This window comes from Excalfactoria chinensis, chromosome 10 (assembly GCF_039878825.1).
Source record: "Excalfactoria chinensis isolate bCotChi1 chromosome 10, bCotChi1.hap2, whole genome shotgun sequence".
Classification (NCBI taxonomy): Eukaryota; Metazoa; Chordata; class Aves; order Galliformes; family Phasianidae; genus Excalfactoria; species Excalfactoria chinensis.
The window spans coordinates 18,405,253-18,431,301 of NC_092834.1; the positions used below are offsets into that span (position 1 = coordinate 18,405,253).

General features: G+C 54.8%; 1 protein-coding gene across 4 annotated transcripts in view; it reads left to right on the top strand.

Moving 5' to 3' along the window:
- ZNF609 (zinc finger protein 609) overlaps window positions 1-26,049 on the top strand; it is a 35,851-nt gene that overhangs the window by 1,926 nt on the left and 7,876 nt on the right. For 3 of the 4 annotated variants that reach the window (XM_072345574.1, XM_072345571.1, XM_072345573.1), the window contains exons 2-3: window positions 6,145-7,011; window positions 23,192-23,417. In XM_072345574.1, coding sequence (XP_072201675.1) covers window positions 6,262-7,011; window positions 23,192-23,417 — 976 coding nt within the window. In that variant the 5' untranslated portion in view covers window positions 6,145-6,261. The remainder of the gene's footprint in view (window positions 1-6,144; window positions 7,012-23,191; window positions 23,418-26,049) is intronic. The other variant, XM_072345572.1, reaches the window with a different exon arrangement.

The following is a 26,049-nucleotide window of genomic DNA, read 5'->3' on the forward strand; positions in this document are numbered from 1 at the left end:
TCGCACCGTGACTTCAGCTCTCCTGGGGTGTTTTGTGTTGAATGTAGCATTACTTTGAAGGAAATGCCCATCTCGCTTCTGGTGAAAAATCTGTTTGCTAATTGCAGCCAAGATGTTGTTTTGCTTTTGCTGCAGCTGAGCATCCCTTATGTGCTAAGAAATGTCGGCCTTACCTGAGTGCCAGGTGTGCAGGCAGGCATTAGGGCCGTGGGTCCGTGCAGGGAAATCTTACAGTGTCAAACTCCTGATCTCTGCACTTTGTTTCCTTCTTTCTGGAATAAGAAACAAAAAGGAGAGGAGAGAGAAGGCTGTGCCTTTACGCAGCGGGCACGGGCAGGCTTTGCAGCAGGGGATTTACTGCTGAGCTGCTGTGGGCCGCTTGGCCTCGTGACAGCCCGATGGTGACGTCTGCGTGCCGTGCTCCGTTGGGTGTGATGTCAGTTTGTGCCGGGACGGTGATGTATCCGTACGAAACAAGGCCATTCGGGGACCGTTTCCATAGACGTGATGTCCCCTTCCTCAGCTGGGATGGAACAGAACCTCTCTGGAAGGAGCCTCGTGCTGCCGGCAGAGCAGTGGGTGCCAGGGCTCTGTGGTGGGCTGGGGGCTCTCCAGCTTCCTGCAGGATGGTGCCTCTTTGGGCAGGCTCTGCACCTCATCCTGGAGACTTCCTCTGTATTTTTCTGGCATAGATATTCCTTCTCTTTGTGCCCATTGCCACAAGTAATTAAAACTGGACTGCAGCTCGAAAATAGGCCAAGTACACTTTGATGCATGATTCTTGTGTGTGTTTTTTTTATTGTGTTCCATTACATGCTGGCTAATTCACAAAACTCGGTCATTTGCAATGGGCCATTAGCGTGAATTAGCAACTTTCTGATGTATATCATAGCATTGCAAATGGGCTTTATTAATCTGTGAAACGCACCTATTTATTATCCCTCCCATAAGAAAGAAAGAAAAAAGGTGTGGGGGGGAGGTAGAAAAAAAAGTGCTGTTGGGATTTCTTGCTCCGATCCTCAGCGTGCTGCTGTGTTTGTCACTGCCTGCCTCTGCTTCCTCCTGTGCTTCGCAGCCTGGCTGGCTTTCCCCAAAGCGTTCCCAGGCTGGTGCCTTGACAGCAAGAGGGATTGCAGCTGTACCTCCAGTCTTCTGCTGCAAATGAAGCCTCCGCTCCTCTTGCCAAGGTGTCCTAATTGCTTATTGAGTGAGGGGAATTAAAGGCGTTAATAGGAGAAGTGGTGGCTCCTTCATTTTTGAAGCGGCAGAGAGGTGTTCTTTGTCCTCCCAAGGCTGAGATGTGTAAGCCCTGGGGTAGCTCCAAGCGCTCTCTGGTGGGCGAGGACAGGCTGCCCGTTCTACATGGGGCTTTGTAAGGGTGTAGCCAGACTGGTTTGCAGTCCACACGGCTGCCTTGGTTCCAGTTTCCAAATGGAGAGGGAGAACCAACCCCCAGATTTGTCCCATATGTCCCTGTGGGCAGCGTCACGATGCGCTGCTCGGTGCCAGGCTTTGCTCAGATGTCCCTTCTCCAGTGTCTGATGGTATTTTTGGCAGCGGCGTGGCTGCCTGGGTTTGGTGGGAGCAAACTGTGGGGCACTAGCAGAGCACCTGTGCTGAGTGTGGAGCTTTTCCAAGCTCATCCTGGCTGGACGTTGCTTGCAGGGGTGCAGGTTTTGGGTGCGGGTGGTGCTGTGGTTCTTGTTGGTTTTGAACCGCCGTGTTCAGGCTGCCCAGAGCTGTGGGTGCCCCATCCCCAGAGGTAACAAGGCTGTGGATGGGCCCTGGGCAGCCTGAGCTGGGAGCTGAGCTCAGCGGTCTCTGTGGTCCCTTCCAACCTGGGCCATTTTGTGATTCCGTCCCTGGTTCTGGACAGGTGTGAGAGCTGAGCTCATAAGGAGGGAGCTGGCTCCCTTGCCCCCCTGTCCTCTCATGGCAAGGTTTCTCAGCTCCTCTTTCCTAGTGCAGCCTCGTGTTGGGAGCAGCTGGTGCTGCGTGGATGTGAGTCCATGGATCTGAGTCCTGCTGGTGAAGCTCTCAGATCTTGACTTCTGTGAGGCAGGACCTGTGGCAGGACCTCGGGACAGCAGTTCTGGCTATTGGGCTGCATCCATCCCCATGCTGGGGGGGTGGAAAGGCCAAGAAGAAGAACATTCATCTCTTGTCCTACATGGGAAGGAGAGGAAGTGATGCAAGGTGCCTTCACGTGGCTCTGCAGGCATCAGCGTGCCTTCCATCAGTAGTGTTGTGTCCTGGTTACAGGTTCGTGCTCTTAAAGTATGAAGTTAGATTCCCTACATGTTGGTAGAAGAAACTGGAGTGGTGCTTGATTTGGTACAGGGTAGGCAGCTGGGAAACAACGCAATGGCTGCGAAGCACCAGAACAAAGTAATTGTGAATCTGAAGGTGTGCGTGCTCAGGGCAAACCAGAAACGGCGACTTTGGTGCTGACGCGTCTAAAAGCCATTTGAGGATGAAAGAAGAATTGTTCCCGTTTTTCCCATCGCACGACAGGAGGGAAGGCCTGAGACATTTCCTCCCTTTCCTTTCCCCCTCTCTGTGTGCCTCACACCTGTGACGTCGCAGCCGGTGACGCCGGGCTGTTGGGGCTAGGGGGCACGCGGTGCTCAGGGCTCTGGCTTTGCTCTCTGCTTCCTTTGGGAGCGCTGGGCTTTGTCAGCCACCCACTGGGCTCCTCCCGAGCTCTGCTGTGTGTTGGAGCAGAATCAGCATCAGAGAGGAGAAGCGTTGAGTTTTGGCTAACGCAGCAAAACCTGCTCTTCAAATCCCATGCCACGTGCCTCTATCTTGTTGTATCTATGGAATCTTTCTAGTAATTGAAGTTCCACCTTGCAGGAGGGTTGTGTTTTGGGGTTACGAGCAGGTGGGGGGGTGTATGTGAGTGCAAGTTCTGGTCTGAACCACAGCTATAGGCAGATGGTGTGTATTACATCGGTGTGTTTGGAGGGGGGTGGGTGTCATGGTGGATAGATCTGCTGAATTGCTCTGCAGTCCCGCGGCCGCCCAGCACCGCTCGCCTCCCCGCTGCCCACATTCGGCTTTCCCAGGAATGCCAGCACATGACTCAGCCGCCGGTGCTGCCCAGTGCCGGGTTCAGCCCTGGTGTCACAACACAGCCCTGGTGTCACAACACAGCCCTGGTGTCACAGCCCTGCCGGCTGAAACTTGGAGTCCCGGCGTAAGTTTCTGGAGCGCTGGCTGTGCTGCGGTGCATGCTGGAAGATGTAGTCTCGCCGGGGTGCACCTCCATATTAAACGAGGAGGGTTTGGCTCCATTTTATTCAAATGGGGCTCAGCCTGCTGGCTCCTGGCAGCGCGCCCGCGCCATCCCGCTGCAGCCGGGAGCCGCCGGAGTTGTGCCGGTGCCCGTTGGGACCGCGGCTCCTCTGTTGTTGGGTGTGCCTGGTGACGGCGCGGGGTGAGAGCGCAGAGCCCTGCCTGCCCTGGGTGGCACTTAGCAGGGTGTCATGGCCAGGCGCCTTTGTCTGCTGCGCCTGGAGTGATGAACAGGGGAGAGCGAGCCCTCCTCCCTGCCGGATTTCTGGAGCTGAAAGCAGCAAGTGAGTGAGGAAGCTCCTTTGTGCAGATTTCTCCGTCTCCTCCTGTGTGTGCCAGCTGGCTCTCATTCAACATTTCTCTTTTTTTTTTTTTTTTTTCCTTTTTATTTTTTTCCCTTTTTCCCTCCCCCGGCTCTGGAGCGAGGGGGCGGGGAGAAAGGGAACGTCTTCAAAAGAAAGCTGCAGAAAAAAGACACAGGAGTTACTTTGCAAAAATCCAACCCAAACAAGCCCAGCCGGGGAATTATGAGCACTGTGGCCCTGCAAAGGGGAGCGCGTCCCCTCAGAGCTTGCTTCGCTTGTAAAAGGAAACAAAAAAGGGTCTGTTGCTGGGGCGGTGTGAAGAAGGGGCTGGGGGCATGTCTCGTGGCCAAGCCCCTCGGGTCCCTGTGGCTTTCTGTCCCCTCTGCCTCTCCTCGCTTCCTGAAAGTTACGCAGAGTGAAAGTAACAGTCGGTCATGTTTGGGAGCCATTGGAGGCTGCTCCTGGTCTACGTGGGGTTGAGCCAGCCCTTCTCCATTGGGGCAGGAGCAGTGCTTCCTCTGGCATCCTGCCGTCCCTCCCCAGGATCCAGTACCCTGGTGCAGGTGCAGGGCTCGTCCCGGCCTGGCCGTGCTGGAACACAAAGGGCTGGGGCTCGTGCGGCTTCTCGGCTCTCTGCTGGGTGCTTTTTGAAGTGCTCTGTTTGAATAGTTTCCTCTAGGTGTGTTTGCAGTTGGCTGCTTGCTCCCAAAGTGAACTTTCAGGTTTGTCTCTAATATGCTGGCTCCTTCCCAGTGCGGAGATGTGGATTGGAGAGGTCTGGGCACCTAATGGAGCTGAATTATTCATGTCTGGTGCTGCGTGTGCGCAGCATTCCCAAGCAGAAAGCTGTCTCCTTGTTGGATCTGTGCACCAGGACTGCTCTTAAAATGCTGTGCTGGCAGGGCTCCAGCCAACAAGTGAGCACGTGCTGCTCGTGTTGCGTGGGGATCCATCCGGTGATGGCGGGAGGTGAGTGGTGGTGTCAGGAGGAGGGCGTGGGGGCCTGGACAACATTTAGGGCTGTGGGAACCGTTTTACCCCCTTGTGTCTGGGTTGGCTTGCAGGGAACCACCCTGCATTGCGTTCTGGAGTCGTGGGCTGGGATGCGCTGCTCCTTCCCTGTTCCTCTTTGCGGTGCTTTCAGTGCCCAGCCCATTCCAGTTGGTTCTGTTTGAGCTCTTCCCTGCCTGACAGGGCCATGGCTGCCTCCTCCGTTGGGTGCTCGAGTTCTTCCCTGTGTTTGCCGAACCTGTTTGCTTCTGGTTCTCTGAGGAGCCGCCGGACCTGTGGGCTCCTTCTGCCTTTTGTTATGGGAGGTATCAGCAGCCATTGTCGCCCACTGCTGCCGTTTGCATAGCTCCAGTCCTAAGTCCTCGTCTGCTGCCTGTATTTTCGGTATTTCACCGTGGGATGGAGCATTGGGGTGCTGCAGGGCCAGGTGTGCTGCTGAGCCCCGGGTCTGCACAGGACATGGGACGGCAGCTCCAGCATGGGCTGCATGTTGCCTTTGCCAGAGGGCCTGGCTGCAGGGTGCAGAGCGGGATGCTCCAGCTGTATGTACAGGAAGGTGGGCAGGAGGAGGAGGAAGCTGAGAGCAGCGCGTGGGGAGGCTTGGGCCATCAGCATGCACAGAGCTCCTGATTCGGCACTTTCTGCCGCTGAAATGGTAGGTCAGTGCTTTTCATTTCCAGCCTGCATGCTCGCCCCTGGCTCCTGGGGTTCAGGCTCTCTGTAATGACCTGTCAGAGAGTGGATTATTGGCTGTGTGGAGCCAGGGATGCTGTGGGGAGCAGATGGAAAATGGTCTGGCTGCGGCAGCCTGTCTGATGAAAGAATCCTTGGCATTTTTACAGTGTTTGCATCTCTGGAAGCGCACCATGAAGCTGCTTTCCAGGCTCCTGCGTGCTGGGGTTAGAAGAAATTTGTGTGTGCGTGCATGGGGTTTTGTTTTTTGTTTTTTTCCCCCCCCTTGTTTCTCTTGAAGTCACCTGTTTTTGAAGTACTGCTTGTCAACAGCAGCAGGCCTCAGGCACGGCAGAGCTGGAGAGGGGCCTCATCCATTCGGGTTTCCACCCAGCTCTGCAGCTGCACGGCCAGGCTGCATTGCTGCCGCCCTTCGTGGCGGTGCCGCTCAGTGCCATCCTGCGTGGCCGTGCGCCCTGGAGCGGGGATTTATTTCCCAGGGAGGCACTGAGCCCTGTGTCTGGCAGCAGGGCAGCCCCCAGCCGTGGGTGGCATCAGCGGGAGAGGAATCAATCCTCCATCCCAGGGCTGCGCTCAATAATTCAGAGGGAAATGGCGAGCGGGGAATGTGTGAGTAATGTCTTGTTGGAGCTGGGAGCTGTGACCTGCCAGGGCCTCGCATTGATCGAGGGACCACTGCCAGATGGCTGCTGCTGCTGCAGGGACGTGAGGACGGGTGAGGGGACTTGAACCCTGCCGCGGGCTGGAGCAAGTGGTGACGGTGGGGTGAGAGCTGGGTGCGGCTGCCCCTCTGTGCCATCCCTTCGCCTCTAACTTCTCTCTCTGCTCTCCCTTCCAGCAGCGATGCCGTCACCTGGGCAGACCCCGAGCGCCGGCAGCCTGAGGACGTAGCGCTGCAGACCCGGGGCAGGAGGCAGGGAAGAGCCTTGAACCGTGAGGGGCCGTTAACTCTAAGATGTCCTTGAGCAGCGGAGCTTCCGGAGGGAAAGGAATCGATGCGAACCCGGTAGAGACGTACGACAGTGGGGATGAATGGGACATTGGCGTAGGGAATCTCATCATTGATCTGGACGCTGATTTGGAGAAGGATCAGCAGAAATTGGAAATGTCGGGCTCCAAGGAGGTGGGGCTCCCAGCGCCCAACGCGGTGGCGACCCTACCCGACAACATCAAGTTTGTGAGCCCGGTGCCGGGCCCACAAGGCAAGGAGGGCAAATCCAAGTCGAAAAGAAGCAAGAGTGGCAAGGACAGTGGCAAACCGGCCCCGGGCAGCTCCATGTTCACGGCCGGTGAGGGAGCTGGGGGCAAGAAGGAGGCTCAAGGACGCTCTGGGGACGGCGTGAACTCGGGGGGTTTGGGACCTGCCGTAACCCCCAAGGGCTCGGAGAAGTCGGCCAAGGCATCTCGCAGCGTGGCCGGCTCCAAGAAGGACAAGGAGGGCGGTTCGTCCAAAAGCAAGAAGGAAAGGAGTGAGGGTGCAGGGGCTCCGACGGAGAAGGAACCTGGTGTGCTGCAGCCCTTGGCCCTGGCTGTGAGGGTGGGACAGTACGATGGTGGCCAAGGGACGGAGCCTGCTGCTGCCACAGAGCAGCTTGGGAGTATAGCTATTGACACAGGAGCTGCGCTCAACCCCCTGGGTGTTAAGTCAGAGCTGGAGGATGGGGAAGGAGAGTGCCGTCAGCTGAAAAAGGTCAAATCGGAGAAGGTAAGGAAGGGTTCAGGCTGTGGGTGGAGGGGTGGCAGTGCCGGAGCAGTGCTCTGCTCTGTGACGTGCTGCTGTGTGTGGTGAAGGAGCAGGACTGGCTCCCGTGAACTTCCCTGGTCCCCCATGGCCCTGCAGGAGGAGTCCAGAGGTTGACACCTAGCTCTGTGCCTCCTTCAGCTCCTGGCACAGTGGGCACTGTGGGCTTCCAGCCTGTTGTCAGCCACGCAGCCTTGCTGTGTGTGTCAGAGCTCTCTGTGTTCCCCAAGGACTTCTTTTCCCTTGCATCATTTGCTGAGGAAGAGACCTTAATGTGCTGCTAAGCGTGGGGCTGACAGGAGCCTCCTTGCATGCCAGCACGGCCTGCCAGTGACTGTGGGCTTTGTCCAGCTTGCAGCAACAGTCAGCCCATGCCCTCCATTCTGCTGTGGATGGTTCTTGTGCATTTCTCCTCTGCTGCTGTGTGGCACTGGTGCTGTGGCTGGGCAGGAGCAGCATATGTATGTACCCTGCAATTCAATTCTGAGATCCCCGTGGGTTGCACTGTCGGAGCATTCCTGGTCTTTCTGAGTGCCTGAGCAGTGGTTTGGGCACCTTCGGGTGCACGGCTTTGTGTGCTTGTGCCTACCAAAGCCCCTTTGTGCCAGTGGCACCATGTGTATGGACTGGGGAGATGCATGGGATTGGATTTCTGGTTGACAGTGTGGAAGCTGATGCATCTTCCCTCTGGTTCTGACGTGGGGACTTTGGACACCGGGAGGGGGCAGATGGGGAGGAGGATGGTGAGAACTGCTGATGTCAGCAAGAGTGGGGAAATGTCTGCAAAAGAAGAGCGTAGAGCTACAAAAATACAGACAGCTGGAGGAGAGAGCAAGGAATGGAGTGAGTGGCTCCAGGGTAGGCCAGGGAAAGAGGCCGGTGGGGTCATCAGCTGAAGCTTGTGAAATTAAGGAGTGGTGTGGAGAAGGTGTGTTGTTTCCACGTCCTTTCCAGGACCAGAACCCAGGTGAATGACGCTGGGAAGAGGAACAGATTCTTTTGTGTGACGGATTTGAATGGCTGCAAAAAGCTGTGGATGCTGCAGGTTGGGCTTGTGGAGGAAAAGCCTGTTGGGTGCTTGTGTGGGGCAGCCTCTTTATCTTGAGGAGGTTTCCATCTGAGGAGGGAGAGGGGAAGAATGAGGGGTAGGGATCCCCCTGCATGCAGCCACCTCTTGCCGAGCTCCCCTACCCTCCTTTAGCTCGATCTGTGAGTCCGTGCTGCGTCCTCAGCAGAGATCTAGGGAGCAGGAAGGGGGCTCAGTTCCTGCAGGGAGCCTCGTGCTGGGCCTTGCACACGGCCCAGCTGCTGAGGTGCAGCATTTGAGGGGAGCAGCGGTGCTGGCCAGTCAGGGGATGTTAAGCGTTAAACAAAAGAGCCTCCCAGCTCTTGGCTGCTGCTCCGGCTTTGTTTTGATTGAGAGCTTGTTCAGCAGGAGGAGGGTGGGTTTTTCTTTCCTTTTTTTTTTTCCCCTGATGATTGTCCAGATGTGATGCTGCTGCAAACAAGGGAAAGGCAAACAGAAGCTGCTGAAAGCTCTGTTCTGCACAAAACCCTCCCCGTATCACGTGTGCTGCAGTTCCGGACAGCAAGGGCTTGTTTGTTCCCCTGCAAATGCCATCGCTGCATTTTCATCCCATGTTCTGTTTCCTGAAGTCAGCGTAGCTTTGCTCTGAGCATCCTAGTGCTGATCTGAGGGTGAGGGGACATGGTAAGGGGATCCAAACTGTGCTCTTGCTCTGCTTCATCTCTGCCCTGGCACTCATCTTCTTGTTTGTCCTCTTTGCTAGCAGATGGCACAGCAGGTTCACAGTGCTTGGAGCTTCCAGCTCTATGCACCATTTTAGGTTTTGATATTTCCTCCTCTGTGGGCAGCTCTTTTGCTGTGATGCGGAATTATTTGGGCAGCTTCTCTGCCTGAGGCTTGGAGGAGCCCTTGGAGCCATTATGCCCATCCATACCCCACTGAGGTCTTGATGCATGTCCTGCTGGAGGAAGGGGCTGGAGTCCCACACTTCCTTTTGGGAAGGTGCTGGTGCTGGTGCTTGATGCCTGTCTCCAGAGCTACCAGTAGAAGTTTGGTTTCATTGCTGCCCCTCTGACAGCACTCAGCAGTGGCAGTACCATGCCATTTTTACAGGTGCCTTCCATGCTTGCCATAAAAAGCCCACAGTGGCCTTCTTACCCCAAAGATTATTGTTTTTCTTGGCTCACTGCTGCAGCCAGCCCCATCATGGTGGGGATGAATGCGCTCGAGATGGTGGATTTGCAAGCACACGTGGCTAAGCAGGGGTGAGGCATTGTGCGCCTGCCCCAGTCTTGTGCTTCAGCATCCCATTCTGACCCCAGTGCTGTGGGTGGTGGTGATGAGTAGTGGCCATTGTGGCTTTGCTCTTCTCAGGGCTGAAGCAAAGAACACCCCTTAAAAGGAAACGTCCAGGTGCTTTTCAGGCACTGTGGAGCAGTCCGTGTCCATCTGCTGTAGTTCCTCCGTTTTCACTGGGGTTTTAGGGCATGCAGGGTGTCCAAACCCAGTGCTGTGAGCTACTTGAGGCTGAGGCTTCCCACCCTTGCTCCAGCTTTTTCTAGGGATCGGCAGCTTTGGCAGCCCCAGCCTGGGCCGAGCCAAGGGCAGCCAGGGAGCACACAGCGGCAGCTGCCGGCTCTTCTCGCCGCAGTTTCCTTTCTGCAGCCATGCTCGAGTAAGCTGCCTTCGGAGCTGCTGACAGGGCTGCCTTTGGAGGCCTTGGAAATTACACTGCTCATTTCCTTATCGTCCCCTGACCCGCAGTGCAGAGCCTTCTGCTGCAGGAACAAGGCGAGGAGGGGCACGCAGCCAACATGTGTCAAGAGCTACAAAGGAGGAAATTGGACTTGTTCACTTAAAACCATGGGGTTAGGCTCTGAGTTTTGGCTCCTGCTGAGAGGTTATTTATATGTGTGTGCTTTTTGTTTTTTTTTTCTTTCTGAAGGCTGCTAGCAGTCTGGGAGCTTCGGCTGATCCCACCTCACAAGGCATTGTAGCGGAGCAGGGGAAATCGTGTCTCCTCCTGCTGGTTTTCCCACCGGGCACAGCTGAAGGACGGGTTATGGGCTGCGCTAGCTTCCATGCACAGCTCGTTTGCATCACCAGGTCCAATTTAAGAGCTGATTTGCAGTGCAGCCCCATCTCCATTGCACGGTGCAGTTCCCCCCTGGTGCTCTGGCAGCAGAGGCCGGTGGCTCCCTGTCAAGGACACAGTGGCACGAGCACTGCTGAGCAACCCGCTCCTGTTCGCCAAGCACGAGAGTGGAATGACAATGCAGGAATGAGGAGGATGCAGGAAGGGGAACTGCTGCGCGTTGAGGGACTTTGCACCGGGCGCACAGCGCTTCCTTGGCTGGGAGAAGCCATAAATGCGTGGCTGTGTGCACTCTGTGGTTCCTTCTCTATGATCAGAGATGTGGCCACCGCGTGCCCCAGCACACTCACCCACCTGCCTGGCGTCTCCTCCAAAGGAGACTCCTTGGCAGATGGTGGCTGCTTTAGATGGGTCAGATTGTGAGGCTAACTGGCTTTGGTGGATTCTCTTGTGTCTGTTGCCTTGCTTCCAGGCTGACGGTAGCTGCTTATTAGCCTAATGACCCCTGCTGCACAGCACCATTTATCTGGCTGAGCAAGATTTCTTTAAAGGAAGATTTGCCGGCGTCTCCAGCGCCATGTAGCCCCGAAGGCTTCAAAACCACGAGCTGCTCTCGCAGCCCTTCTGGGGAGCTGATGCATGGGGAGTGTGCCAGGAATAATCCACTAATGAGCAAATCTGCCGCTCCACCTGGCAGCCCGCTGTGCTCAGTGCTCTGCTGGCCCTCCCTGTGCCTTTCCAGGCTGCCTTATTGGGCACCGCCACCTTTTCCAGCTTGCTCCGTCCTCTTTGTGGTCACCCTGCTGTGCCGTGGGCACTTTGGGCTTGGAGCTGGAGCCCATCTGTAAGCACAGCTTCAGAGCATCCCCATAGCACTGTGGCTCATGGGAGCACAGCAGCCAGCTGGCTAGGCTCTGAAAGGACGGGAAGGTGTTGGCAGCCTGCTGATGTGCTGCTTCAGATGGCAGTGTCTGCTGGAGATATTGCCGTCCCTGTTACTCAGCCCAGCCCAGGGGCCGTGCAGGGAACTGAGGGGTGACAATAAACACACTTGGGGCTTCGGAGGGCGAGAGCGGGTTGTGCGCGGGCACACTGTGATGGGAGGGGAGCCACCACCATCCGGTGGGATGCGTGCCAGGTGCTGCAGGTGGAGTTGCAGCTCCAAATGGTGGTTAGGCTTTTTGTGTCTGTCTGTGTGTGTTTCTCCTTTTCTTTTTTTCTTTTTTTTCTCCCCTTCCCTGAGCCAGAAAGCAATCTTGTTCCAGGAAGCTCGCTCCCCAATTAGCCATGTAAATGCCGGGCTGTGATTTTTCCCAGGTGCTGTGCAAACGAGCGCTGTTCCCAGAGTCCCCTTTCGCCTCCATTCCAGCTTCCAGTGGGGAGCAGCCCTGCTCATCCCCCTCACCCCAGTGAGCTGAGCTCGGAGGGGGTCTTGGCGGAAGAGGACAGCGTAGGGCCAAGGCTGGCGGCTGAGCAGGTCAATTCTGAAGGCTGAAAAGGATCCAGTGAGGGGAACATGGCGCTGTGCCACCAGGCTCTTTGAGGTGGTAACCAAGTGATCAGCGGGGGAGACCTGTGTGTCTGTAGGATGCCTTGTAGGGAGAGCAACATGGCAGAGCTTTGAGCGCTGTTTGCTGTTCTGTGGCTTGGAAGGGAGGAAAGCAAACGTGTGTATATGTGTATATATATCTATATACTACAGCCGTTTGCTAACAGGAAGGCTTTTTTTTGTTGGTTTTTTTTTTTGCTTAGCATTAACATTTCAAGGCACAGGAACTCTTTAGATATTTGGTGTTCTATGGTCTTTCAGGCTGGCTATTAATACTGCACTTTGTGTACAAGGGTGAAGGGAGCTGGTAGGGCTGGGCCTTCACAAGAAGGCCTTTGAGTGTCCTGTTGGAGGAAGAAACCCTACAGCCACTCACTGCCTCTGCTCTTCTTGGCTCTGCCCTACAACAAGACAAGGGGGGTCTTCCTGTGATGGAGAACCTGATGGGTAAGGGCTCAGATCCACATGTGGTTGAGCCTACTGCAGGTGGTGATTTGGTGTTCTCCAAGGGTACTTGTGGAATTAAAAATGGGGTTTGGGGGTCTGATGGCTGTGGTGCCTCAGCACATGTGGAGGGTGGGGTGGAGAGGGCAGGTGTTGGGTTTTCTGGTTTGATTGAAGGCTGTTTTGGGTTTCCCACTGCAGTGCTTCCATAGCCAGCCTGCAGGAGTCCTTGGGTTGAAGAAGGAGAAGACGGAGAAAGGTGTTATGCTGTTGACATTTCAAATGCAGCACTGAAGTGGTACCCATAGTGATGGTGCGGCGTACCCACACCAACAGTGATCCGAGCATCGTGCGAACAGGGCTATTAAAACCCAACCTCCTCTGGGAGCTGATGGTCTGATAGGGGAGATGGGAAGAGAATTGCTTTCAATTTCCCATTGATCCTAACGAGCCTGTGTGGGAGACCGAGATGGCCCAGCTGCGTCGGCGGCTATTAACGCTGGCACTCAGTGCCGCGCTCAGGACTTCTTTACTTCTCAGTTCTAGGAAATGGAATCAAGAGAAAACCACTTAGGAGGATTTTAATCAGAACTTGGCAGAGGAATTTAAGGAAAGCGGAGAAATTTGACGAACCCGCTTTGCGCTGAGGCTGCTGATGAATGGAAAGGGCAAAAATAGGGGAGCGTGTGGGTGGCTTGGGTTTCTTGTGGCCCGTTTAATCGGATCGTGTTAGTGCTTCTGGATGAGGAGAACAAGAAAATAAGCCTACTTCAAAGTGCTGGAGGCTTGCTGGCAGCTGCAGTCCTCTGGGAGCAGCTGATGAAAGTTGTCCCAGATCTGCTGGAGATGGCCGGCGCTGGCCTGGGTGGAGAAGATTGCTTAATTTACAGTAATCATTGCTGTAGTGGTTGCACAGATTGGATTTGTTTGAGAATCTGTTGGTAGCGGTGGGAAGTGCTGGTGGGAGCGGGAAATGTCGTGTGAGATTCGGAGCGTCGGAGGATCGCTTTTGGTGATGGGTTTGGTGTGATGGGAGCTTCCTCTCAGCCCTGTAACCTCGAGTTCCCCATAACGTCCCTCCTTTCAGCTTGAGCTTCTCGTTTGGAGCTCCGACTGCTGTTGTTTCTTCTGTACGCTTTCTTTGTGTGTTTTTATCATGGGCTGCATTGTACATTCCTTTGTGTTTCACTGGTACTCCAACACCTGGACTGTTCTAAGTGTGCTCTCATCCAGGAGATGAAGGGAGCAAGAACTGTTCTGATAAACCTGCCAACAATAATCTTTGCTTGGGACAAAGCACTGCTCTCAGGACTTCCTCTTGTAGAAGAGTTTTGGGTGAGTGAAGCGGGCAGCTGTAGGAAGGCCCCCGGGCTCCCAGGGGTTACGTGTTCATGGGTTTTCGGTGCGTTGGTGGGTGCTGAGGAGGCAGCGGTGGCAGTGGGATGCAGCTCATCCTTGGAGTGTTGTATGCAAAGCCATCTGAGCAGTAGGTTGGTTCTTGGCACCTGGGAGAAGCAGTGTAAAGCTGAGCGCAGCAACCTCGACTCTTCTCCCTTCATTGTGTTCCTTCTGGCAGTGTTTTTCCCCACACATCACACATCCCTGTGCTGTGACTTTGTTTGACAACTCCTGCGCAAAGACAAGGAGCTCTGCTCCTCCCCCAATGAGACATGTAGGTATACACAGCATGTGTTCTCCGAAGTTGTGCACCCGGGAAGCAAAATATGTTTGTGATGCCATATGCTTTGTGGGGACGGAGCTGGCTCTGCTGGAGGAAGTACAACAAGCTCTCCTGACATGTGCTGGCATTGCACTGCGCCCTGCTTCTCCTGATGGACACCGCTTCGCTTCTATTTGCAGTCAACCAAAGCAATCCATCTTTAAGGTGCTGTGGGGAAAAGGATGCTTGTAGAACTTAACTCTGAACCCCTTGGCTCGAGGTACGTGTGTCCCATGGAACCTCAGGGTGGGAGCATCCCATCTGTCCTGCTTTTGGCTGGGATACTCTGACTGATTCTGTGGTTACTGATCCCATGGACAGTTTTGTGGGATAGGGAACCTGGCCCAGTAGTGTCACTGGGGGACCCAGCTGGCATTTGGCCCAGCAGGCTTGGAGGGAGGGAGCTGCTTTTTGGTCCAGGCCAAGAATTTGTAGGCCTGATGGATCTGTCGTGGTGCCGGGCTGCAGCACAGCTCCATCCTGGATTTATTGCTGTTGGCACGCACCCGGCGAGCTTCTGCAGCTCATGCCTTCCTGGGCGGAGGGACAAACGCTGTTTGTTTTTTCTGGACTGAAATGGAAATCTCAGTGTTATGTTGCTCATTTGTTTTGTTTTGTGTTTTCCTATTCTTTAAAGTCCAGTCGTGCAGGTCTTCGTGCTCTGTCTTGCAGCCTGGCGGTGTTTTGCTGGGCAGAAAACGGCTGCTAGAGCAGAGCTTGCAGAGGAGCTGCTTTCTTGCAGTGCTGGGTGACAGGGCTTTTGGCTTGTGTGTGCAACCCAGGGAAGTTCAACTTTGCTCTGGAAGGTGATGCAGGTCGTTTCCCTCATGTCTCAGCCTTTTTTAAAGACCTTTGGATGGGCACCACCTGATGCTGGAGGTGGTGTTCAGTGCAGAGACGTTGCAATGGAGATTGTCTGGTAAGGGAAGCGGACCAGCTGGAACACTCCTCTAGCCCTTGCTGGTAGGTCTCCCACCGAAGCCACACACCTGCAAGCAGCCGTGTTAGAATGCAGACATCTCTTTGAAAATGGGAGGTTTCTCTTTGCAGATTGGGCTCTGGTGCAGGAGCTGTTCGATGTGGCCATTGGGGCTTGCAGGAGGCGTCCTGGTGCATCCTCCCACACTGATGCTTGAGGGTTTGTGCAGCCATGTGGGGAACTGGGTCAGGGAATGATCCAATTAAAAGCTACACCGAGCAGCAAAAAAAAAAAAAGCTGGTTTTAAGCAGGCAGCCTCCTTAGGCTGACCAAATGTGTTGGTAAGAGAGCTTTGGGCTGGGGAAGGAGCAATGGATGGAGCGTGGTGGAATGGTTTCTTGCAGCAGTGACACCACCAGTTCTGTGTTGGTAGGCAGCCTCAAGGAGAACAAACCAATGCCTACTGATGTTCCAGAGCCTTCCTTTGCCTCCTGGAGAGCCCAGCCTGGCTCCCTGCACTGCTCTCTCAAGGTTCCTTGCCGCATTTTGGGAGGCTGCTTCCCTGAGGGCTGTGGGTGCAGGAGGGGAATGCAAGCGAATGCGAGCACCGCACCCATGCCCATCCTCACTGCCTGGGGCAGGAGGGGGGGGGGGTTGCCTTTGGTAATCCTACCTAATCCTTTAATCTGTATCAACACTGATAGGTATTAAAGCAGCAGATAAGATTCAGCCCATGGCTTGCAGCTCAGCGATCTCCCCACCCTCTTGCGGCTAAATCTGTGCTGGCGATGCCTTCTTTTAAGGGGACCGTGCCTGTTTGCCTGGTGGCCATGATGGCCTGAGAGGCTGGATTAGCCAGAGCACGTCCTTGTCTCTGGGCTCCAGCTTGCCAGACAAGCCCATCGATTGGCTGCATCTGTTTGAGCCCTGTGGTGCTCAGTGACAGACATCTTGTGATGGAAGGAAGCCCTCCAGTTGCACGTCCCACTGCCTGGAGCAGACCTGCCTCCTGCCATTTTCTCTTGCGGGTCCTGCTGAGTGAGCCTGATTTGGCTGTAAACACTTAAGTGTTTGGGCACCTGAATGAGCTGGGCTCCATCCCAGCATGCAGGTGAGACCCTGGACCTGGCTCTCCTTAGGCTTTCCCTATATCTTCTGGCACCAGATGAGGGTTGTTAAGACTGGGAAGAGTAGCTTCCAGTTGAGTTTCCTGCACAAAGCAGTCTGTTCCTGTGGTCTGGCTCATCCCCTTTTCCCCATCCTCCTCCAGCTTCTCCCCATGTGCATGGGATTGCTCCGAGTTTGCCACTACTTCTCTCATCAGCAAAGCCATGGTTAATCCTTCCCTTAAATCCTTTAAGCTGTCAGCAAACAAACCCCTTCTTAAACTTCTAGCACGCAAGCCCTGCTGGGACAAAGCCCAGCTCCCAAAGCCGAGCTTTTATTTCTCTTCCCACATCCTTGAGCTCCTGCTCCCATTTTCTTCCAGTGCCAGGGCCTGATGCCGTGGGTGGCTCGACTGCAGCATGACCTGCGGTGCTGGATCTAGGGTGTGAAAATTCAGGTTCCTAATTACCTAATGGCAGGTTCCTGGTGTGCTGTGTCGTTTGAAGTCACAGGTGAAGATTTGTTATTTAGATGGAGGTCAGCTGAGGCTGCTGTCTTTCCAGGAGCCTTACAGAGCTTTTGTTGGCATTGCTTCTGCACTGCCTGTGTTGGACAGTGCAGGCTGGAACTCTGGGATTTATGCCTTGGGCGTGCTTGGCTGTCTGTACACAAACCCTCAACTCCTTCCTCATTGGTTTTGCTCTGAGTGACAGTGATGATGATGTGTTGACTGTTGGGTCCTCCAGCCTATTGATGCAATCCGAACCCAAGGTGGTGCTGTTCTTTCAGTCCGTATTTCCGTAGGTGATTAGGATGGATGTGTTGGTTATGGTATACCTTGCTTTGAGGAGCTCTGAACATCCACCCTTGGAAGATGGGCATTCTCTAAGGTACTTGGCAGATCCCAGGGGAGTAACAACCAGCAAGCTCTTCTGAAACTCGCAGCCTTCCTGCCTTGACTTTCTCTTCTGTGTAATTAGGTTTCTCTCTTTTCAAACTCCGGATGAAATACACTTTGCAAGTGCTAAGATTTGCGTTACACTTGCTCTTCAGGGTTGTCAAACAAGCACCACAAACCTTTCTCCCCGCTCCTGATCCCAAAGAGGCAGAAAGGCTCTGGTGCTTCCTACAGAATGCAAAATGGCACTGTGTGCTGAGTACTCACATTCGAGGATTCCTTAGTGGAAGAGAAGCAAGAAGAAAGGTTAAAAGAGTGTTGGCACCCAGGAAAGCTCACGTCCTTCCCTCTCAAATCGCTCCCGCTCGCTGCTCTCCGCTGCTCTTTGAGGAGCATGAGGGAGGATCAGCCTCCAGGCGTTGCGTGCTTTAACATGGCCTGCTGCGCTTGCTCACCTTCCATGGGCAAGTGAAGGCTTGAACAAAAGCTGGCTGCTGGCGTCCAAGGGTTTGTATTTTCTTATTGCAAACAAGCTGGGTGATCTTGGCCAGGCTGCTGGCACTGCGTCTTGCAGCATATGACAGATAATCGGGCTGGCTCACCGCCCGTGCAAGAGGCAAGGCTCCTGTCGATATGCGACCTGGAATGGCACGTCGTCCACATAAATCACTCCTTCACTGCAGTGATTCCCTTCTGCACAGTTCGGCATGCTGTGACCTGGTGCAATCTCCAGGACGCCCCAATCTCCACAGGCTGTGACTGCTGGGTGAAAGGTGCCCATCAGTCGGCTTGTTGGCTGTGCTGCTCAGGTGTTTGCATCTCACTGGAGGTGGTCAGGGTGGCTTCTGACATCCTGGCTTGCATTTCCCAGGACAGTGGTCCCTGCTTGTCCATGGTGGCAGTGCATCCCTGAGCCAGCGTTCTGCAGTGACTGCTTGGGACAGCAGCAAGCCACGTCAGTCCTCTGGGTATGGCACAAGAGGTGCTCTGGGAGCAGGGCACAGTGAAAGTAAATGGTGCTGCTCTCCTCAGAGAAAGAGCAAATTGTTTCCCCCTGCTTGCTTTGTGACTTTTTGTCTCCTGCTCTGCTCCTCCTCCTCCCCACCATTAATTGCTCGGCGATTGCTGATGCAATTAAAACAAGATATGGCTGCAGCCTTCATGCTCTGGAGAATTCTCCAGCCTCTTAGCTCTCTTTGCCCCTGTGCAAAAACATAGTGACACTCTGGCAGGCACCATGGCATCTCCTTTTGCATCTGCTTGATGAAAGCAGCCACCCTGCCCACCCCAGGGAATCCTGCTGGCCCACTGATCCCGGACAGAGCCCTGCTTCCTAGCCCCAGTCCGTGCTGTAGGCAAGAACCCTACCCACACAGCCTTCCCTGCATTTCCTGCTGCTGATAGCTGGAACCTCAATCAGTGGATCCAGCTATACATGTTTATGGATGGCTGAGGTTGGCAGGATGGTGACACAGGGGTACAGATGCTGTCTCTGTGTTTTCAGGAGGATGATCTTGAGGTCGGATGGGTTTCCTGCAGGGATTTGGAGGCAGAAATGTTTATTTTTTCCTCTTCAGTCCAAAGCCAGGAGACTGTCCTCTAAATAATAGTGAATCCTTTCTTTGGGCATCGGCAGCATCCAGCTGTGGCAGTGCTGTTTTTAGGAGGGTACCTGCTGTCCCATTTCTCTTGGATTTATATTTCTGGTTCCCTCACATCCAAAAAAGGAGAATTTGGAACAAAATCCTAGTTTAGGAGCCAAAGGCTGTGGTGTGATGTAGGATCGTGGGGACATGGTGCCGTAGGGTCCCTACATGATAAGGGCAGAAGTGACCAGAAGGATTGGGTTGAACAAGGTCTAGCCTGCATGCCAGCACTGAACCTGTTGTGTTTTTTGGGAGGAACAGTCCCTTGCGGCTCGGTGTGTGGCATGAGGAGCCCTGGGCAGCGTGGCGGACACTTTCTCTAACAGCACTTTTGCTTTATTTTTAGGGATGCTAGCTCAAAATTTTGCTCAAGCATAACCTAGGCTGCTGTTTTGCCCTAAGCACTGGGCTGCGTTCCATGGCAAAAACTTGCTAGCTGAGATTTGGTGACGTCTATTTCTGTGTGCAGGCTGAGAACTGCAAGGCCAGAGTGTAGAAACCTTCCTGGGGTTGGAGGAAGGCCCCGGGGCTGGGTGGTGTCAGCGTCCCCCTGCTCTCATCCGTTGGGATTTCAGATCCCCTTTGGATTTCAGCTCCAAACTTGCTGCAGTCCAGAGGAGCTGATGTAGCAGCCACTCGAGGATGCTTTTCTGCACTGCTTGGATGTGCAGTGGGGCAACTCTGCAGCAGGGAAGATGTTGGTCCCTTCTTCGATGCAGGGTATGCAGGGTGCTGTCTCCCTGCTGGCACGTACTGTGGGCTCTTTGACTGGCTCCTCGCTGCCTCCCCGCCTGCAATCTCCCCATCAGCCGTCAGACAGAGCTGGCTTTGTGACTGCAAACCACGAGCATCTCTCCTGGCAACTCGAGCAAAACCTACAAAGAAGAGGAGATAAGAGCCAAGCGGGCAGCTTCCTAAACGTGCAGCCTGCGAGGGCTAAGACGTGGCAATCATACCAAAACAGGTCTTTAATATTAAAGAGATGGAAGGAAGATGTCTCCTCTTGCCTGAGGGATAAATAGATCTGAAACTCCTTCTAGACTTTGCTGCTTATCGCATCTGAAATATGTCTCTCTCACCCTGGAATGGAGCCTCTCCAGGAGCCCCGAACACCCGAGCATGTGCAGCGCTTTTGCTTTCTGCATCTCCGCACCCAGCAGATGGGTTTGCTGCATTTCCCCTACACCCTGGCTGGGGCACCCTGCGACTGAGGAAGGTGAGGGCGCTGGGTGTATTGAGCCATTCCTGTTCATCCTTCTGCACCCAATTCTCACATCTTGGTGCCCATCTTCTGCAGTCATTGTACAGCCAAGACATTCCCAGATCCTGAGCTCTGCCTCCTCTGGTTGTCCTATAAACGCTGCAGCTTTCCAAAGAGAAGAACTTTGAATACACAGGACTTTGTGCTTGCAGGAGCATCATTAATTAATAAAATAGCTTAATAATTAATGCTCCTAGCTTGCGCACCGCTCTGTGTGCTGCATGGCTGTGCCATGGTGTGAGCTGCTGGGGGCTGAGTATGGGGATCATCAGGATTTAGGGAGGAAAGTTTGGGGTAAATATGAAAGGCGAACCAAGCACACGAAGCTGTGCTGTTTTCCCGCTGTCTGCCTGCCCTGGCACCTCGTGTCAGCTGTGCGCTGTGTTCGGTGGGTGCTCATGGTGATGGAGCTGTATGGTGGACAGTTGGGTTCTCCCCACCTCCAAAGGATGGTGTGGGAACAGCAACGTCCTTCTGACCTCCCTGAGGTAGCAGAGCTCAGAAGTCTTCTCTGAGAAGGATGGGCCCTGCAGGAGTTCTCAGCCGGTTTGTCCCGAATGCATTGAGGATGTGCAGGTTTGGGTTTTGGGGCAGGCTTTGGCATGGCTGTCTGAGCCCTGTGTCCTTCAGCTGGGTGTTATGGTGTCTGTTGGCATGCTTTCAAGGAGCTGCAGCATTGAGGTCTTTCAGACTTGCATCCTCCCATCAGCAGATCGATGTCTGGGATTTCTCCTTCCCCCTTCCTCCTCACACACCTGTCCCTACTGCTGCTCTTTGCTGCTCCTCTCCTGTATGAAGCACCTTTTTTTTTTTTTTTTTTTTTTTTTTTTTTTCTTTTTCTAGAGCTGCTCTAATAATCCTGTAAACGGCTGGAATGGATGACCGGGTGCCAGTACATCTGTCCTGGGCACTGTCACTGCTTTGATCAAAGGCACACTGACCCCCAAGTGCTGCCAGCACTGAGATAAGCCCAACTACTCTTTGTCGTGGTGTCATCCAGCACAGAGCAGGGGCATCTGGGGGCTGTGCTGTCAGGCTTGGAGGTACCCACCGAAGCTGCTGGGTGGAGCTGCCTGTGGAAGGAGGTGGCATTCACACTGTGTGCCATGGGATGGTGACTGAGCCGGGCGCTATCAGAGCTCCTAAACACAAGGCTTTTGGCACACCCGTTGGCTTTCATCACTCAGAATTTCACACCCGGATGACTTGGATTATTGGGAGTGAGCGAGAAAATTCATAACTGCTGGTCCTGGCGTGACTGTGCCTGAAGCAAGGTGCTTTAGAGGTTGGCATCAGTCAGAGCGGCGATATCGCCTTGCTGCCCTCTCCTCCCTTAGCGTCCCCATGCCGACAGTGTAATGGCAGAGCTGCCGTTCCCAGGCACTACCGCTGCTCACCAGCCTTGGCTGCGTTCCACCTCTGTCCTCAGCAGCGGCTGGAGCACGTTCCTCGTGATGGGAAAACCTCCATGGGGACACAAAGGGCTTTCAGTAGGGAGCTCACTGCAAAGGAAGCAGCATGGGAAACATCGTCCTGCCTAGCTCCTGCTGGAGGGCTCGGGCGTTGCCTTTGCATCCCACAGCTCATGGCAGGGAGCAGAACTAAATGCCCTTATGCTGCAATGGGAGCTTGGGTCCCACATCTCTACTGGCAGCGGCACCCAGACCCATAGGGAAGGTCACAGTGGTACTGGGGTGGTACTGGGGCCTCACTGTGTGTGGGATGGGTGCGCTGCATGCCATTATTTCACACAGCGGACCCCACAGGGGCCTGACTCTGTGCTGCCCCACGCTGCTCCCTGCTGCCCTCGGCCTCCAGTAGGCATGTCCCCTCTTCCCAGTGAACCAGGAGGAGGGAGGGCTGCAGCGCCAGGAGATAAGAGATGTGCAGTGGGGGGAATTTGGGGGCCAATCGGCCCGCTTCTTCCTCCAGTTCAGCCATGTCCCCATGCCCAGCTCCCCATGCCAGGTCATATCCCCCTGCCCAGCTCTCCATGCTCCTTTTTGCTCCTGAGCTCTTGGTGGGAGCGGATGAGCCACCCTTTTTCCTGATGGCTGATAAATGAGGCTGTGTTTGTTCCAGTGCAGGGTGAAATATGAAATCCCATAAAGCCTCCTCGCTTATTAGAGAGATCGCAGCGAGCTGCTTATTATGCACTGTGGCGTAATGCAGATTACAAATGTGACCGAGCAATAATTAGCAGAGCTGGAACTGTAATTAAACGCTCCTGTGCTGCACTGTGGTTTCTGTTGCAAAGTGGAAGGAAGCCGAACAGTTTCAAAACCTACAGGTGCCCTTCCTCTACTCTGTATGCACAAACAAGCAGCCCAAAGCCAAGCATCCCTCCTGCTCCTCACCACAGCTTTTCTTGCAGGGGACTTGCTCAGATTCTGAGCACTTGGAGTGTGGTTACAGTTTACTTCCTTGAGCCCCCCCAGGACCCGGCTGCCTCCTTGGATCATCTCATCCCTGCAGTCACTGAGACATGCAGGCTGGGCTTAGGGGGCCGAGCTGCCTGCAGGTGAGGTCTCTATACCTAAAACCTCCTGGCATCCCACAGGACACGCTGGTGGGGTGCTGGATGCTTTTTCAGATGCTTTGCAGCTCATGGCAAACATCCTTGCTCCAGTGTATGAGATGCACCAGTGTGCAGTAGTGTGTGGGACAGGGAGTTGTGAGGTGCGAGCTCCTGGTGCAGGACATTTTGATGCAGGGCTGGATGTTCCAGAGACCTTCAGGTGATTGAAACTGAAACCCAGGGCAGCACTCGGTGATGATTCTCAGCCTGCTTCTGTTTTGAGTCTGCTCGGTGCCTTATCAAGATCATAAAATACTGTGCGAGAGGAGATGAGCAGGGGATGAGCAGCCAGCCCCAAAGCACTGCAGATCGGTGTGGTGGTTATGCCTGGCATGTCAGGCTCTTGGCTTTCCAAACCCAGCTCTTTCTGTGACATAAATGAGGAGGGTGAAATGGTTGGTGTTTGGGGTCTGGAGCTGATATTTGGAGAAGGGGGATATGGTTCGAATGTGTGTCTTGGGATTGTCATGGGGTGGATGTGGGCGGTGGAGGATGTTGGCTTTCATGGGCCCACACAGAGCCTGCTGCTCGCTGGGCCTGTCCTGCCAGTCGAGCAAAGGCCTGTAATTTTTTTCTAATGAGCCATCAGGTCCAAAGCCATGGAATGCCTGCACATCAGGGCAGTAGCCAGGAGGCATGCTGACCGGGCCTGATGGCACCTGCAGAAGTGGTTGGGGAAGGAACTTGGCACCCGCTTCTGCAGATCTCTCCTGCAGAGGGACCTACCCCCCTCCAAAGCTGTAGAGGGTTGTGTGGGTACAGGCATGCCAGGGTGGGAGAGGCCAACGAGGTCCTGGTCCTCTGATGGGAGCTGAACTGTCTAGAAGGTGCTTGAGGCTCTCCAAAGCGCAGCTGCCTGTCGGTACTTGTTGTGATCGACACGCTTCTCCTTCCCCACAGATGGAATCTCCGGTCTCCACGCCCGCCGTGCTGCCCTTGCACCTCCTTGTCCCCGTGGTCAACAACGACATCTCGTCGCCGTGTGAGCAGATCATGGTGCGCACCCGCTCCGTTGGTGTGAACACCTGCGATGTGGCACTGGCCACTGAGCCCGAGTGCCTGGGGCCTTGCGAGCCTGGCACCAGCGTCAACCTGGAGGGCATCGTCTGGCAGGAGACGGAGGACGGTAAGTGGCAGCTTTGTGCTCTCCAGCACTCCTGTTCAGAGTTGCGGTGATCCTTTTCTTTCTTTTCTTTCTCTGTCCCCGTGTCTTGGCACTTCCAGCGCTTTGTGCTGCAATTTGGGTGGTCAGGACAGAGTTGCTGTGTGGGAGCAGCTCGCGGGCTGTGCGGCAGAGAGAATGGCAGGCCAAAACTTGCGTCAGCCCGTGCGCTGCGTTAGCCTGTCGCCCAGACAGTGGGCGAAAATCTCAGCTGCCATTTCCCTGCCTTTCTGCAAGATGGAACTTGCTCCTGGAGGTGCCAGAGGAGAGGCCACACCAGCCTAAACGGGAACTCAACAGAGTTGACTTCATTTCTGCTTGGCAACCTGCAGGTCTGTCACAAAAGCGCTCAAACCCTGGGAGGCAGCAGCAATCTCCTGCTGGATTAAAAAACCCCAGCGGAGCTTTCAAAATAGACTCGACAGGAGATCAGGCTCTCGTCTCTCCTGCCAAGCCAATCGAACCTTTTTCCGCTGGAGCTCGTCTCATCTGCGCACAGCTTGCTTTGCTTTCCCAGCGCCTTTGATGGGTTTGAGTTGCTGTTGGGGCTCTGCCAAGTAACACAGGGATGAATAGGTGGCTCAGCGGAGCACCGCAAGCGCTGGAACCCAGCCTTCCCTCCAGCCTCTTTGGGGACATGGGAGGGTTCTGCTTCTGGAGGCCTGAGGTGAACTCCTCGTGGTTGTGTCTGTCTTCAGCTGAGCCTGGGGGTGCAGAGGTGGCAGAAGACGGGACGCACAGAGCTGGGTGGGACCTCTCACCCTCCTGTGTTCCCGTCTGCTTGCTGTGGAAAAATCCATCTGAATGGAGCCAGCAGGGAGCAGCGTGTGTGCTTTCCGCCACTCCCGAGGCAGGAGGATGCCATGTGCTGTAAAATCAGGCCCAGGGGACCCTTGTCTTGGCTGGTAGGGACACAACCGTGTGTGGCAACGCTTGGGATGCAGCTGCTGCTCTTCTTGCCCCAGGGCTGCATGGGAAGGCTAGCAGGGAGAGCACCGCATGGCGGCAGCACCGCCAGGGTTGGGTCCTGAATGACTCCATTGGCCCCAGGCTGCAGTCTGTAATACCCCAGGGACGCAGGGTTTCTGTCAAACCCCAAGGGGTGGTGATGAGAGATGGACCTTCTATTAAGTTTTTGGAGGATGGGAATGAGAAGAGGTGCATGCTGCGTATGCAAGGAGAAATGAACACCCCAACATGACAGGAAGCAGAGGAGCCGACCAGACCCCTTGCTTAGCCAGGGGGGGTCAAAGCACAAGCAGTGAGCTCTTCTCACTCACAGGAGGGATGAGTGCTGATGGCCGCATGGGGCTCCAGTCCTCCAAGAAAGCAGCCCTGCTGCTGCTTTCCCACCTTGCTCCAGCCAAGTTCCGCAGCCTGTCTGCCTGTCCGTCTGCATCACCCCTCAATGTGCAGCTCTGTCTTCAGCCCCTGCCTCAGAGGCGTGCTGCCGTTCCTGCGGCTGCCTATTTTTAGTCGGCAGTAATTCAATGAACTTGTGCAAAGATCCTTCTCTGCCTGCCTCCGCTGCTTGCCGCTTGTCTCCTGCTGTCAAGAGCGATGGCTTTTACAGCGAGCCCTGCGCTCCTGTCACGCAAAATACAAATCTTGCCATTTTCCCCGGTTGCTTCCAGTCTGCCACGTCTGTTGGCCCCCGTAGCAGCAGTGCACCGCCTGCTCAGCTCTGTGCACCTGGAAGCTCGGGGTGTAGGCAGCTCATTGGTGCCCTGCCTGGCATCTCGCTCCCATGGGTGGTGCTGGAGCACAGCTGGAGCCCATCCCCAGCAGCCCCGGAGCAGAGGGATATTTGGATTCATCCCCTTCCAGTGGCTTTGCCTTGTAACTGAGGATGTGAAGCCTTGCTTGAAAGGTCTTGGTTGTGCAGGGAAAGGCAGCATGGCTCCCTTTTTGTCGAAAATGCTCTCAGGGTTGTCCTCATGGCTGGGAAATTGGGGTGAAGGCGTCATAAAGCCAATGCCCACCAGTGATCCTGTGTCCTGAGAAGAAGGACAAGTGGAGCCATCCCAACTGCAGTGGCGCTCCCACAAATCTCATGATGTTCTCCTGCCTTGGCTGGCATGTCCCACCATCACACCCAGCCTCCTCCTCTGTCCCCAGCAGCAGCCACCACTTCTGTGTGCTGTCCCTCCGCCACGATGGTGACACCTCCACTCGCCTTCACTGAGCCCATCTTGTGCAGGGAACGTGCTTTGTTAACTGTCTTTCTCAGGAGCAGCTGCCTTGGCAGTTTCCCTAATTCTGTTAGGTGTGATTTCGATCTGCAGGAACTATTAACTGATCTGATTATACAGGAGAGCATCACTCCGCTTGCTGCCTCATTAGCTCCTAGCTCTCCTCCATCCTGCTTGCCGGTGTCACCAGTGGGGTGGCATGTCCTTGCTGCTCTCACCCAGAGTGGTGACTGGACCTGAACCCCATAATGGTGCTGTTTGCAGCCCCAACAAGGCAGTGTTTGGGATTCAGAGCCTCGGAGCATCGAGCAATATGGCACGGCACAGTGGAAACCACCAGGCAAGGGACATCATCTCTTGGGTGCTGCTGTACTGATGCATCCCAGCTGGGGAAGCAGCAGCCC